At 40.1% G+C, this 15604-nt stretch overlaps 1 protein-coding gene across 1 annotated transcript in view; it reads right to left on the bottom strand.

Moving 5' to 3' along the window:
* Nucleotides 1–15022, bottom strand: part of tbca (tubulin cofactor a) — an 82333-nt gene extending 67311 nt beyond the window's left edge. Inside the window, exon 1 of the mRNA XM_063047685.1 lies at nucleotides 14868–15022. Coding sequence (XP_062903755.1) covers nucleotides 14868–14920 — 53 coding nt within the window. The 5' untranslated portion in view covers nucleotides 14921–15022. The remainder of the gene's footprint in view (nucleotides 1–14867) is intronic.
* Between the last annotated feature and the right edge of the window lie 582 nt (nucleotides 15023–15604).

Raw genomic sequence — 15604 nt, forward strand, 5'->3', positions numbered from 1 at the left:
GAACCAGCCTCCCCTCCATGGACTATCTATACTGCCTCAGTAAAGTAGCCAGCATAATCAAAGACCACACCCAGCTAGACGTTCTATCTTCTCCCTCGCCTATCAGGCAGAAGATACAGAAGCCAGACTCAAGGACAGTTTCTATCTCACTGTCATCAGATTCATGACAGGCCTGATAGACTAATGGTAAGATAGACTTTTGGCCTCACAATTTACCATATTATGATCTTGCATTTTATCATTTACCTGCACCGCACTCTTTTAGTAGCTTTTACACTCTATTCTGCATTATCATTTACTTTACCCTAGCTCAATGTACAGTATAACAATTTGATCTGTATAAACAATATGTAATACAAGCTTTTCACTGTACCCTGGTACATGTGACAATAACAAACTAATAAACATGTCTTGAGGTACAGTGAAAAGTTTTGTTTTGCATGCTATCCTTTATCAGAGCAGTGCAGGCAGGCAATAATGTTCAAGGCTAGGAAAAGTTAAACTGTGATGTCAGAAGCCAGTACAAGGGGACAGCTCTTTAATACGGCTAGAACAGAAGGGTAAAAATTGTCCTAGAGTCTTGTAGTACATACTTTCAGACTCTTGTATCTTCTGCCTGATTTGGGGGGGGGGGGTTGGGGTGGAAGGAAAGAACTGGGGCCGGTGAGATTTCTGATGATTATGTTGGCTGCTTTATGGAGGCAGCAAAAAATATAGACAGTGTCTGTAGAAAGAAGGCTAGTTTTGATGATGTGCTGAGCTGCATTGACAGCTCTCTGCAGTTTCAGCGGTCTCTGGCAGTATAGTTGCCATACTAAACCATGATGCATCTGAATAGGATGCTAAAGTGCATCTATAAAATTGGTGAAGGTCAATGAATGAATTTCTTTATCTTCCTGAAGGAAGTAGAGCCACTGGTGCATTTTCTAAAGTTCAAAGTAAAATTTATTATCAGAATACCACATATCACATAGGTGGTACATATCACGTCACCATATACAACCCTAAGATTCTTTCTCTGCAGGCATAATTAGCAAATCTATAGAATAGTAACTATAAATTGCAGAGAAAGAATCTTAGGGTTGTATATGGTGACGTGATATGTACCACCTATGTGATATGTGGTAAATAGAGCTGCCCTGCCCTTTTGCTCCGGTAGGTGTCGCTGCTGAGGCTGACCGTGCGCATGCGTCGGGCTGTTGCGTCCCAATTTCCATGATGGCTGATCGGGTCGCGGGTTAAAAGGGAGACTGTTTATTTTGGCGAATGAGTAATTTTATACGAATATATAACCATGAACTTTGCCTGCATTCTGTAAGTTAGCACATTTTAATTTGAATTAGCCAAAAAAAAGTGCTGCTGTAATGCACTGTTTGCGCTAATTGGAGGTCACAAACAGAGAGACACAGCATGAGAGCTTTAGTAGTATATAGATAGTAAAATGTCCTCTACTGTGCCTATTGTCTTGTTTATTAATTATTGTACTGCCCTGCACTGTTTTGTGCACTTTATGTAGTCCCGTGCAGGTCTGTAGTCTAGTGCAGTTTTTTTTAATGTTGTTTTACGTAGTCTAGTGCAGCCTTGTGCTGTCTCACATGGTCTAGTGTAGTTTTGTGTTGTTTCATGTAGCACCGGGGTCCTGGAGGAACGTTGTTTCGTTTTTACTGTGTACTGTACCAGCAGCTTATGGTCAAAGTGACAATAATCCTGACTTGACTTGAAATCCATGGTCTCACGAGACTAATGGATGCCTATGTATAATAAATAACAGGCATGAAGTAACGATACAACAGAGTCCTTAAATGAGTGTAGCTGTCCCCTTCTGTGCTGCTCTTGGACCTGGTGGTGAGAGTCTTGAGGCACTTGTACCTTCAACCTGATATGGCAGCAGAGACAAGAGCAAGGCCTGGGTGGTGAGAATCTTTGATTATGGAATAGTGCTTTCATGGCCATGGTATCTCATCGTTGTGGCTATCCCTTGAGGTCGAGGATGATGGTCTTCGTTCTGAAGAAGTGGCCCACAGAGTGAAGACGCCTGTGCTTGTATTTGTTTAACGTATACTTGACGTTGCACTCCAAGAAGCACACGATACTTCACAAATCAACCAACTGATTCCAATGGCATGGAAACCACGATGATTGGAGCTGATAGATTTGTTGCAGCCTTCATCCGCCTTCACAGCCATTGAGTTCAAAGTAACTTTGTCCACTTGTTCCACCGTTGAGTTCTTGGTTGAATTGTTCTTTGTTAGGGACCTCACCCTCACCGCCATGGGTGACCCTACCAGGAGCATAGCTCCAGACGGCATTGCTCTCCAGATCACAGGACCACACAAGCTTCTCCACCACGACAAGGTGACAATCCATGGAGAAGCCATGGTATCTATATTTAAATTCATTAAAATACAGACCTATTCTAGAAATTGCTGTTATAGAAGCCTTATTGTGTTGATTGGAGTCAATATAACTATTGATGTGATGTTTCAAAACTTCTTCAGGAGGAAGAGGTCAGAGTAAAGCAAAGAACTGTTAACAGAATACCTCTATTCTGTTACTTATAAAGATACTAATAATGGCAATTTTATACCCTATTGATTGGAAATATTCTGAAAAATACAATTCAAATTTTTTAAAAAAGGACTGTGAAATGACTATTTCTTTATTTCAAGTTTCTTTATTCCATGTGCTTGCATTCCTTCCAAGAGGACCACAACCTTTCTGTGGTTTGGAGTCTTGCATACTTCAATGACCTGGAGAGCTACGTTGGCTGGAGTCAGAGCCTTGTGCTTTGACTTTTGGTATGGTCACCCATGCAAAACAGGTCAAAGGGTAGAGGCCAGATGAAGGATGGTCCATCAGTCCTCCAGGTTGCGGGTTTCAGCTCAGGGCTAAAAACCCTGACTGGTAAAACAAAATTGTTATGGAAACAGCAATGAAGAATTGTTCTGTACAGTATCTGTGTGTGATGGTATTCCTGAGTCTCCATCCAGGATTTCAATGACTCACAGTAGGGAAAACCAAGAGGAAGTTACTGGCACGATGAAGGAAGCCCTGAACACCACCAAGACCAAAATTGGTTCTGATGGCAAAGGACAGAGATGGTGGACCTTCATTGCTGCTCAAAACACCAGCTGCGTAACAGGCACTAAGTACTTGCATTCACTTGGATGGTTGTAACTTCATCCAAGTAGCATGACACCATCTAGGACAAAACTGTTCACCTAATCAGTACCTATCATTTTAAGGTCCATGCAAAACTTACAAATGCTGAATCCTATACCTCAATAACCAAGGACAAAATATCCATATTTCTCATAGAAAGTCAGCCACGAAGCATCATTTTACACATGCATCTTCCATCATTTGTTTGCTTCATGCAATACTTCAAAAGAACCCAGAAAGAAATGAGTATATTTTTAATTTGCCAGATCTACATTATACTTTTGAACCTTAAATTTCAGTCTAAACTTGATTTTCTCCTTTTCCCCATGTGGTTCTCTCTGAAGAAGATGGAAGCAAACATTTAGATTGTTAGACTATCATCACTGTGAATATAGATGTCCTTTGAGCCTGCTAATTCTCCTGTCAGTTATTTAATCATTTATTACTATTCACTGTTACATCAGGCAGGAAAATAGATTACAAGACATAGCGGAAAGTTCAAAGTAAAATTTATTATCTGTGTACATACATGTTACCACGTACAACTTTGAGTTTCTTTTTCTGCGGGTATACTTGGCAAAATAAACAGGATCAATGGACAACACTGTGCAAATGGAAATATAAATAAATAGGAATAAATAAAAGCATGAAATAACAAAATAAAGAGTCCTTAGAGTGAGACCATCAGTTGTGGGAACACCAGAAGTAGAATGAGTGTAGTTATCTCCTTTTGTTCAAGAACCTGATGATTGAAAGCTGGTAACTGTCCTTGAGCCTGGTTACAAGTCCCGAGGCACTTGTACCTTCTACCTGATGGCAGCAGCAAGAAAACAGCATGGGCTGGGTGATGAGGATCTTTGATGATAGATGCTGCGTTTCTATAGGAAAATTTCAAGTAGATGTGCTCAATGGCTTTTACCCATGATGTACCGGGTCGAAACCACTACCTTTTGTAGGATTTTCCAGTCAAACGCATTGGTGTTCCTATACGAGGCCATAATGCAGCCAGTGTGCTAGGGCAGGATGGAAGTGATGCTAGATTTTTTTGTACAGCATCGTTCAGATGGTAATGAGAGGGCGTACGGGAGCACGATATATCATCTAGTTCAGTGCTGTCGCAGCAACAACTTTGCATTTAATGTCAGTAAGACCAAAGAACTGATTGTGACATCAGAAAGGGTAAGATGAGGGAACGCACACCAGTACTCAGAGGGTTCAGAAGTGGAAAAAGTGAATAATTTCAAGTCCCTGGGTGTCAACATCTCTGAGGATCTATTATGGGCCCAACATAACGATGCAGCAACAAAGAATGCACGACAGCAGCTATATTTCATTAGGAATTTGAGGAGATTTAGTATGTCACCAAAAACACTTGCAAACTTCCACAGATGTACCCTGGAGAGCATTCTAACTGGCTACATCACCATCTGGTATGCTACTGCACAGGATTGAAATAAGCTGCAGTGAATTGTAAACTTACTCATCTCCATCATGGGTATTAGCTTCCGCAGTATCCAGAACATCTTCAAGGAGCGAAGCCTCAGAAAGGATCCCCGTCACCCAGGACATGCCCTGTTCTCATAGCTACCAACAGGAGTGAGGTAGGGGAGCCTGAAGGTGCACACTCAACAATTCAGGTACAGCTTCCTCCCCTCTGCTATCTGATTTCTGAATGGATATTGAACCCATGAACACTACCTCGCTACTTTATATATACACACATGCACAGAGACAATAATTCTCTATTATTTTTTCCCTCTATTATTATGTATTGTATTGTATTGCTGTCGCAAAGACAACAAATTTCACCATATAAGCTTGTGATATTAAACCTGATTCCAATCATGGTGGGTAAGTTGTCAGGGCCAGATGAAGCCCAGTGGGTGGGCGAGGGGAGAGGAAGTAAGAAGCTGGGAGGTGATAGGTAAAAAAGGCAAAGCTGAGAAAAAGGAATCTGATAGGAGAGAAGACTATGGGAAAAAGGTAATGAGGAGAAGAGAAGATGCCAGATGAGGGAATTGAAGACCATAGGGGGAAGTCATGTTGGCTCATTGCCTCGTCTACTGCTATGATGAGGCCATTCTCAGGTTGGAGGAAAAACTCCTCATATTCCATCTGGGTAGCCTCCAACCTGATGGCATGAACATTAATTTCTCTAACTTCCAGTAATTCTCCCCCCCTTACCCTTTCCTTTTTTTCAGTACCCTACTCTGGCCACATCTCTTCACTCACTTGCCTATCACCTCCCCCAGTGTCTCTCCTCCTTCCCATTCTCCGATGGCTGACATTCCTCTCTATCAGATTCCTCCTTCTCCAGCACTTTACCTTTTCTACCCAACACCTCCCAGCTTCTTACTTCATTCCCCCCACCCCATCCACCTGGCTTAACCTATTATTTTCTAGCCTTTATTCCTTCCCATCCCTCCCACCTTCTTATTTTGGTTTCTTTCTCCTTCCTGAGTCCAGCTGAAGGGTCTTGGCGCAAAAAGTCACCTATTTATTTGTTTCCATAGATGCTGCCTGACCTGCTGAGTTCTTCCAGCATTTTGTTTCTGTTGCTCTGGATGTCCAGCATTTCCAGAATCTCCTGTTTCTTACCTGATGCAAGTTAGGATATGGACAGACTTCTGGACAACTTCAGAATTATATCAAAAGCAGTCAGCTAGCCAGGAGTGCATTGTATTGCAATAATCTAAAGGTAACATGGCCAAGAATGAAAGAGAGAACAGAAGTTAAGTTGATGTAAAGACAGATTTGAGAAAAACTAGGGAAATAAAAATATGTATTCTTAATGATTTATTGAACCTGTAGTCTGATGCTCATCTTATATTCCAAGTTGCAGGCAGTATGGTTCTGCATCAGACCATCAGAATGGAATCTGTAACTGGAGAATTAAGTTTGTGATAAGAATCATTGTCAATAATTTTGTTCTTTCTATTAATTTGAATGTAATTTCTACCCAGTGGTACAGTGCTAAAGGAGGGTTGGGATCATAAAGAGATTTGAAGTCAGTGGTAAGAGTAGCAAAAGATCAGCAAAGCTTATGAACATTAAAAGATAATGGAGAAGTCAAAAAAGTAGCAATGTAGACCAGGTTATGTTGGCATTGAATAGCATCTTCATTAGAAGTTAGAGGACACTATCAATAAAACTTTTAGAGACACCACAGCTGAGGCTTTAGTGAGCAGAAAAGCTTTGGTTAAAACTAGAGTTCAAATGAGTGTAGTCCAGTCCAGCTGTACAACAATGGAGATGCTTTAGATGATAATAATTACATGGTCAACCATGTCAAAGGTTACAGATCTACTGGGAAGTATAAGGTAGGAGAGGCAAATTGGACTGTAAAATGTTCAAGATGGACTGGTGCTGCTTACAAGAATGCCATCTGGAGCTCTTTGACTCTAACTTATTTGAAGATAACACCTCATGGTTGCAGTTTTGATATACTGCACCTACCTGTAATCTTTCATATTGGCTGTATTACTTGACATGATGGCCATGTCATTTGCAAGCAGGCAAAAATAAAATAATATCCAAAATGACTGGAGGAAGCAACCCTTGCTTCTTGCAGTAATGCTACAAATAGCAAAATGTTCTGTATTATAAATCAATATATTCTCCTCCCCACTGGTATTAATGCAAAGTTCTTTTTCAGTCAAGGCTCAGATGTGCAATTATAGTATGCCAACAACATTTAAATATGAGTGTTAAAAGAATGTTGGAGATAAACTAAAAGGATTGCACTGTGAATTGTTTTAGGCTTATTCTAATCTATTGGTGTCAGCTTGGTTTAATCAACACTAAGCCCTCAGCCTAAATTAGCACCAAGCTGACAGATTTTTGCCTTGTGTGTACAATATAGATTCTAAAATCTTTGCTGATCAATGAAAACTGATCCTAACTATATTCAACTACGACACAACCTGTGGCCTTTCAATCAATTTTTTAAAATTAGCTTAAAGTCAGCTCACAATTGTTTAAGATTTAAAATTGTTTCTGCTCTTAATTCAGTGAATACATTATTTTTCCCAGTCTCTGAATTAACTCACTAATCAAGAGCTTTTAAAACAAAAGAGGCACAAGAAAGAAAATAAGAATTCTGCAGATATGTAAACATAAAATTGGCCCTCAATATCAGCATTAATGTAAAGTCTATAAACTACTGTAAGGGAGCAAGTAAATGACACTAATAGTCTAGCTCTACCCAGGATTCTGCGTACTTCTGAAACCCTTAACCATACTGTTGAAATATCAGGCTTTCCTTCTACTAGCTAGATTCCCATAACTTGAAGATCCAAAACTCTACCACCTATCCAAGGCCCTTGCACTTAACGGCCTTTGCAGGATATATATTGATTTAAAAATCAAATCTGCAACCACTGCTGCCCCCTCACCTCCACCACCAGTTTTCCTTGTTCTCTGTTCCTTTCTGATTCTAGCATTTTACCTCCTCAAATTTAATGGCGCCACCAGTGCCACATGTTCTTCAGCTGTTGAAAAGCAAAAATAAACCTGCTGATACTGGAGATCTGAAATAAGAACCAACAGGTCAGGCAGCATCTCTTGAGAGAGTGAGTATATGTTTCAGGTTAATAATTGATTCCAATCACCAAAAGAAAATACCAGCTCTGTTTCTCTCTCCGTACATGCCAGCTATTTCCAGCATCTTATGTATTTATTCCTTCAGCTGCCTGACTTCTATTTTCTACAATTCTCTGCCCAAGCCTCATTCAGCTCTGCCCCCTTTTATCAAAGGCCCTTAAAGCCCATATCATCTCCTTATGCGGCTTCTTACCAAATCTTGTTTGGTATCATTCCTGTGATGCTCACAGACACTTTTTTGTCAAAGATTCTATGCAACCATATTGATGTGTCTTTCTATGTGTGACATGTTACTTCTCTGACATTCTAATTTAATGAAATATGCTGGTTCTTAAGGTTGGTTAAATTTATGAAACTCTTAGGCCCATGAAATGTCAAAACCTTTTTAATTTTCCTTCACTGGTTAGATAGTCCAAGATGTTCTTACCCAACAAAATGTCGCAAGCATTTCCTCTATGCTTCACTGGTTAGCTCCCCACCCCCAGAGAACGTTAAAATGAGATATTAGAAGATTAGAAGGCAGGAGGAGAAGATGGCAGCGTGCCGCGCGTGCGCAGCTCTCCGGTGAAAAATGATATCGTATCCGTTAAATAGGGGCCGTGGACAATTCTGATTTGATGGAGAATGGACGTGAAAGCACAGAGGAACATCTGGAGAAATTTCTGAAACGCCTGTTCGCTGCTGTCGTTACTGTGCGGTCGTGAATCTTTCGGAAGGTAGGCCTCAAAATCCCCGGCCTTGCCTGCTTTTGGCGACCAAGAAGGAAGTCGAATCGTTCGGACAGAGATGGCGCTCAGTTCTTGGTGTCAGAGAGCTGATCAGAGCTCGAAGTTTTCAGATGACTCAGAGTCGGATTGTGGTCGGCATGGCCGGGAGAACTTTTTCTTCCTTCTCCCGTCTGCGTGAGATGTGGGACATTTGAGAAACTTTGAACTTTACTGTGCTCACGGACTTCATCAAGTTATGGTATTGTTACACTGTTTGTAACTATATGTTATAATTATGTGGTTTTGTCAGTTTTTTCAGTCTTGGTTTGTCCTGTGTTTTGTGATATCACAATAACGCATTTCTTAATGCATGCATTACTAAATGACAATAAAAGAGGACTACGTGTCTTCATAATCATAATATTTAAATCATTTCCTATTATATTTCTTATGACACAATCACACCTCATAATACCCAAATAATTTGCCCAATGAAACAGCAATGTAGATACCACTATATTCCAGAAACAGAACATTATATATGCACACTAGCATGTACTGTGTTCCATGAGTTTACTGTAACCACAAAATAATTTGACCAACTGCCTGTGCTAACTATACTCTGGTGTTTGCATAGAAACACAGAAAACCTACAGCACAATACAGGCCCTTTGGCCCACAATGCTGTGCGGAACATTTACGTACTTTAGAAATTACCTAGGGTTACCCATAACCCCCTATTTTTCTAAACTCCATGTACCTATCTAGGAGTCTCTTAAAAGACCCTATCCTATCTACCTCCACCACCGTCGCTGGCAGCCCATTCCTAGTGCTTATCACCCTCTGCGTAAAAAAAATTTACCCCTGACATCTCCTCTGTTCCTACTTCCAAGCACCTTAAAACTGCGCCCTCTCATGTTAGCTATTTCAGCCCTGGTAAAAAGCCTCTGACTATCCACACGATCAATGCTTCTCATCATCTTATACACCTCTATCAGGTCACCTCTCATCCTCCACCGCTCCAAGGAGAAAAGGCCAAGTTCACTCAACCTATTCTCATAAGGCATGCTCCCCAATCCAGGCAGCATCCTTGTAAATCTCCTCTGCACCATTTCTAGTTTCCACATCCTTCCTGTAGTGGGGTGACCAGAACTGAGCAGAGTACACCAAGTGGGGTCTGACCAGGGTCCTAAACAGCTGTATGCAACATTACTTCTCGGCTCCTAAACTCAATCCCACGGTTGATGAAGGCCAACACACCATATGCCTTCTTAACCACACAGTCAACCTGCGCAGCAGTTTTGAGTGTCCTATGTACTTGGACCCCAAGATCCCTCTGATCCTCCACACTGCCAAGAGTCTTACCATTAATACTATATTCTGCCATCATATTTGACCTACCAAAATGAACCTCCTCTCACTTATCTGGGTTGAACTCCATCTGCCACTTCTCAGCCCAGTTTCACATCCTATCGATGCCACGTTGTAACCTCTGACAGCCCTCCACACTATCCACAACACCCCCAACCTTTGTGTCATCAGCAAATTTACTAACTCATCCCTCCACTTCCTCATCCAAGTCATTTATAAAAATCACAAAGAGAAAGGGTCCCAGAACAGATCCCTGAGGCACACCACTGGTCACCAACCTCCAAGCAGAATATGACCCATCTACAACCACTCTTTGCCTTCTATGGGCAAGCCAATCTGGATCCACAGAGCAAGGTCCCCTTGGATCCCATGCCTTTTTACTTTCTCAGTAAGCCATGCATGGGGTACCTTATCAAGTGCCTTGCTGAAATCTATACACACTACAGCTACTGCTCTTCCTTCATCAACGTGTTTAGTCACATCCTCAAAAAATTCAATCATGCTCGTAAGGCACAACCTGCCTTTGACAAAGCCATGCTGACTATGCTCATAATGTTCATAAATCCTGCCTCTCAGGATCTTTTCCATCAACTTACCAACCATTCAATGGTCTACAATTTCTTGGGCTAATTCTACTCCCTTTCTCGAATAAGGGAACAACATCTGCAACCCTCCAATCCTATGGAACCTCTCCCATCTCCATTGATGATGCAAAGATCATTGCCAGAGGCTCAGCAATCTCCTCCCTTGCCTCCCACAGTAGCCTGGGGTACATCTCATCTGGCCCTGGAGACTTATCCAATTTGATGCTTTCCAAAAGTTACAGCACATCCTCTTTCTTAATGTCTATATGCTCAAGCTTTTCAATCTGTTTAGGATACAATTTATTCCTTTCAAGAGAAGCAAAATGCACATGAAGATTCTCATCAAGATTGAAGCTGACGGAAGAAAAGGGACAAAAATAGCATGGATAGAAAATTGGCCAAGTGACACATATCAGTGAAGTGAGCTAGATTTTTGAATTAGAATGTGCAAAGGTGTTTCCTAACTGTCAATACTATCACCACTGTTTTTCTTAATGACTTCAACTTGGTGGAGAAGACAATGTCCAAATTTGTAGGTGAAATAAAACATGGAGGACTAGTGAATTGTGGGGACAGTAATGCATTTTTTCAGAAATTTAACCATCCAAGTAGAATTTGTGGACACATGACAAATGAAACTATGCACAATTGTGCAAAATCTACACCAGTATGAATATAAATCGCAGGTCAAATTCTAAAAAGTGATTGGGATATATGTGTTTATGAATGCATACATTGAAAATAGTAGAGCAAGAAAAAAAAGTTTAAATTGTTATTCTGGGCTTTACAAATAGAAGCAAAGATGTACCACAAGGAACTGAATCTCAAGGTAGTATATGGTAACAAACTATGCACTCTGATAATTTATTTTGATCTTTGAAGTCATGGTGACTACACAACACATGATGACTAAATGACGTCATCAATTGGGAATATTAATAGCCTCCAGTTCTATCAGGCACACCTTAAACAAAATCTTGGAGTCTTAGATGGAGTATAAATAACAAAAAAAAGTTGAATGATTCCAGGGATAAAGGACCCAACTTGGATAAATGTCCTAGGTGGTCTGCTCGGAAAAGAGGAAGTTGTAAGAGAATCTGATTAAAATCATGACAGGTAAGCACTGTGCAGATAGCTCTCATTGACAAGAACTTAGTTCATAGTATGCTGTAATTGACCAAAGAAAGCAGAAATTACATAAGGAAAAAAACATGGATCAAGTGGGAGAGTATGAATCACATTACTCGGAGTGGACAGAGTAAAGTTAGATCAAATTCTGGCATTCGAAAGGGAATTAGATAGCTAATTGAAAATGAAAAACTGCAAGGCTGTGGGGAGGACAAGGAAGTGAGATTTACTAGGCTGCTCTCATAGAAGTGGCTTGAGCTTTAGGGGCCACGCCATAACTTGTGATTTTTGGGGGGAAAAAAAGTTCTTACCTAATTGAATAATTTGCCCTAGATCAAGTAATGAATAACAAACAACTGACTTTTCAAACCGTCTGCATAAACTTACAGAAATTAATGTGGTATCAACGTGGGTTTCTTTTCAGACAGTTGCTTCTTTTGAGGATGACTCACTCCCTTTCCGATTTCCTAGGCTCTGAAGTAGCTAATGAGGCCAACATGGAAGCTCTAGCTGGGACAGACTGTGTCTGACACATAGGCAGGCGGGTAGCTTGTGCGGTACGGTGCAGGGCTTCTGTACACTCACATTACATGGCCCCAAGTTCTCAATACCATCCCATATGAACTCATATACCACACCATCAGCAACAATATTCCCTTAGACCTTTAGTTCTGGTATTAATCTTCAGTTTTCACTAACATTTTAAATTTATTTCCACACACTAGCAACACAATTCAAAAGCTGTGGAAAAACTTTTTGCAAGTTTGGCTAAGCAAACTGGATCATTTTTCTCTAATCACCAGTCACTGTGCTTCACTCATAATGTGAAGGATTGAAGAGATAATATTTAACTTTTGCACATAAAATTATTTTAACTGCCCTAGAATGACAGCTCTATGAAGTAACATTTTTCTAATATAAATACAGATATCCTTTAGGTTCATTTTTTAACTCAATCCACACTAGCATTGTATTTCATATCCTATACAATTCCTCATTATCTTCCATTTTTATTGATTTACACACCTGCAGCTAAGCAATATTAAGAACCATTTCAAACAGCACATCTAACATGGTCAAAACTTCCTAAAGTGCTACAAGAATATTGTGAAGAAGTCTTAAAAGAGAAAAGAAAGATAGAGGCAAATACGTTTTTAAAAAAAAAGAGAAATGTAGATCTTATGACCTTTGCAGCTGGAGGCACAAAAGCCAGTAACAGTGGGACTAAATTACTTGATAACTAACCAGCTAGATTAAAGTCCAAATATCCTGGAAGATTATAAAACTGAGGTTACAGAGATTAGAGATTGGAAGAAAGACAACAGAAAAGAAGAAAGCAAATTTTAAAACTGAGGTCTTGCACAAAAGTTAGTGGAAAGGCATTAATCATTAATTTAGTGAATGACACTTGACACATATTATGACAATGGATGACACAGTGCTGAACTAGAGAAAGTAAACAGGAGTATGTGCAAAAGTGAAATCAGACATAAGAAAGGCATGATGCAAATAAACTGAATCAGAGTCCAACAAAATTATGAACTCAGAAGTAGGTGGCAGGTCAAACTGCTGGTTTAATTTGGATTGGGAAGTAATCGGCCTATGTAAATTCCCCCAGTGTGTTGGGAGTGGTATAATCTAGGGAGAGATGATGAAAATGTAGCGTACAAAATGGGGTTAGTGTAGATAAGTAAAAAGGCATTTAATGGTCACTGTAGACTCAAGAGGGGTGTAGGATCCATCTCATTATTGCATGAGACTCATTCCATATGGTTGCAAAGAGGAATGGAATCAATAATCAAGGGATAGTTTATGAAACACTCAAAGAGGACACACCAATTCTTCCTCTCAGAAGTAGCTTTAATTCATATTTACTGTCATTTTCTAATTTTTAAAGAAATTTCTAGGTTTGCAATTTACATTTATCCCACTTTATTTGCCATATGTCACATTTCAGGCTTGATGCATTTCCCTGTCTCAAGAGCCAAGATTCCCAAGAACATTCGAGACCACTGTTAACTGAAAGATACATCAAACTAAATTTAAATCTTCAGGCTATGTGATGAAACATTGTAGTTTTCTGGTCAGCTTCAACTCCACAATCAGTTTGGGCGTATTCAAAAACAATAAAAGACTTCATCTTAATTTAAAAAGGAAAGACTTTTCCTCAAAATGAGGCAAATGACAAAGAATCATAGCAATAGTTGAAGAAAAAGCAGAAAAGATTAATCCTAAACACACCTTCAAATATGTCAAAATACACTTCAAAGGGCCCAAAATATATTACATAAAAGGCTAGTTGATGTAAAGAATTTCTGCACTAAAACAACTACCCAAAAAAAATCAATCATCCAAAGCTATTTTTTGATTTAATTATCACCCCAGAGTAAGAAGCTTGTAGGTTCATGCTCTAGTTAACAAACTCAAGTATAAACCTTCAGGCTGAAACTTCAGTGAAGGAGGGAGCCACAATGTTAAACAATCAGATTTACACTGCTGTTTATATTATAAATACATGATGTATCTCTGCAAATTTTATTCCATGGCAATATTTTAACCAAGATTACTTTTATATAATTCTTTACTCTTATAATTGTTGAATGTTGTTTTAAATGTTGCACATCGTGCCAACACACCACAGCAAATTCCTAATACGTGCAAATGTATATTATGAATAAAGCTGATCTTCAATGAGGCATTAAACTGACACCCACCCCATTACTTTGTAAGAGGCACAAGACCAGCGTTCTGGGATATATATCACTAAAACAAATTATCAATTCACAGTGACATTCGAATTGCTGGGAGTTTATTACACACAAACAAAATTAACAATGATCATCATTTTTAAAATTACCTGTTTAATATAAAAATGCTTTCGGTGGCCAAATAGGAATGAGAGGGTCCATATAAAGGGCAAGTCTTTCTTACTTTGGTTTAAATGTTTGAATCGAACTATATTTTTGATGAACACTAAAGAAATACATAACTTTTGAAATTAATTGGAAGATGGAATACTGGGTGCATTGCCTACACCAACGTCAGCACCAATGTGTTCCATTCATTTTAGTACACATAGAGAACTCAATAAATCCCGGCAAAACAGGTAAGGACCCACATTGTTTCTTACAGTAAAGAAGCACTAATGGAATTTCACACTAAACAAACGGCAGCTGGCGTGAATCAGCAACTTGAGTCCCAGGCCTCGGGCTCCAGTTACTGCAGCCCGAAAGCGAACAGGCCCCAGTTCACCGCCCTAGTGCACAGCACAACTCCTACAACCTTCTTCCCACTTAGTAACGTTTGACCTTACCGCTTCACCACGCCGGTTTTGATTTTGATCTGCCTTGTCCTGGGATCCGCCATGCTTGTGTTCCTGTTATAAACAGTGACAAAATGTGACCGGAAAAATACCCGCGTCTCGCGCTGAACCGTCGCCACCTAGCAACCCGGCGAGGCGGTCGCGCATGCGCCCTGCCCCGGCTCGGCTGCAATGAGAAACATAGCGGATTGTTACATTGATGCCGCCTCCCATCTATACATTGGACCCAAGTTTCAGAGACACACAAGTCTTCGTTTAACTTTATCAGCGTTCTTTTATTTTGCTTTATGTATCTATCAACCTTCCATCCTGGCTTAGTTCACTGAGTCAAAAGGTTATGTGGTTCAATCCACACTTTAAATAGTAGAGTCACAAATGTGAGAAACCTGCAGATGACGGAAATCCAAAGCAACACAGGCAAAAATGCTGGAGGAACTCAGCAGGCCAGGTAGAAGTCCATTTCCTTTCCAGTCCTGAAGAAGGTTCCCGATCCGAAACCTCGACTGTTTACTCTCTTTTGCAAAAGTGGTACACTTTCGTAATAAGTATCCCAACTGAAACTACAATACAAATGGAGAGCACCACACACAAAATGCTGGAGGAATTCAACAAGTCAAGCAGCATCTCCGGACAGTCAACATATCGGATCAGGACCAGAAAGGAAGGGGGAAGCCCAAATAAGAAGGTGGAGGAAGGGAAGGAGTACAAGAAAGGTGATAGGTAATCCA

Source organism: Mobula hypostoma, chromosome 5 (genome assembly GCF_963921235.1).
Source record: "Mobula hypostoma chromosome 5, sMobHyp1.1, whole genome shotgun sequence".
Lineage (NCBI taxonomy): Eukaryota > Metazoa > Chordata > Chondrichthyes > Myliobatiformes > Myliobatidae > Mobula > Mobula hypostoma.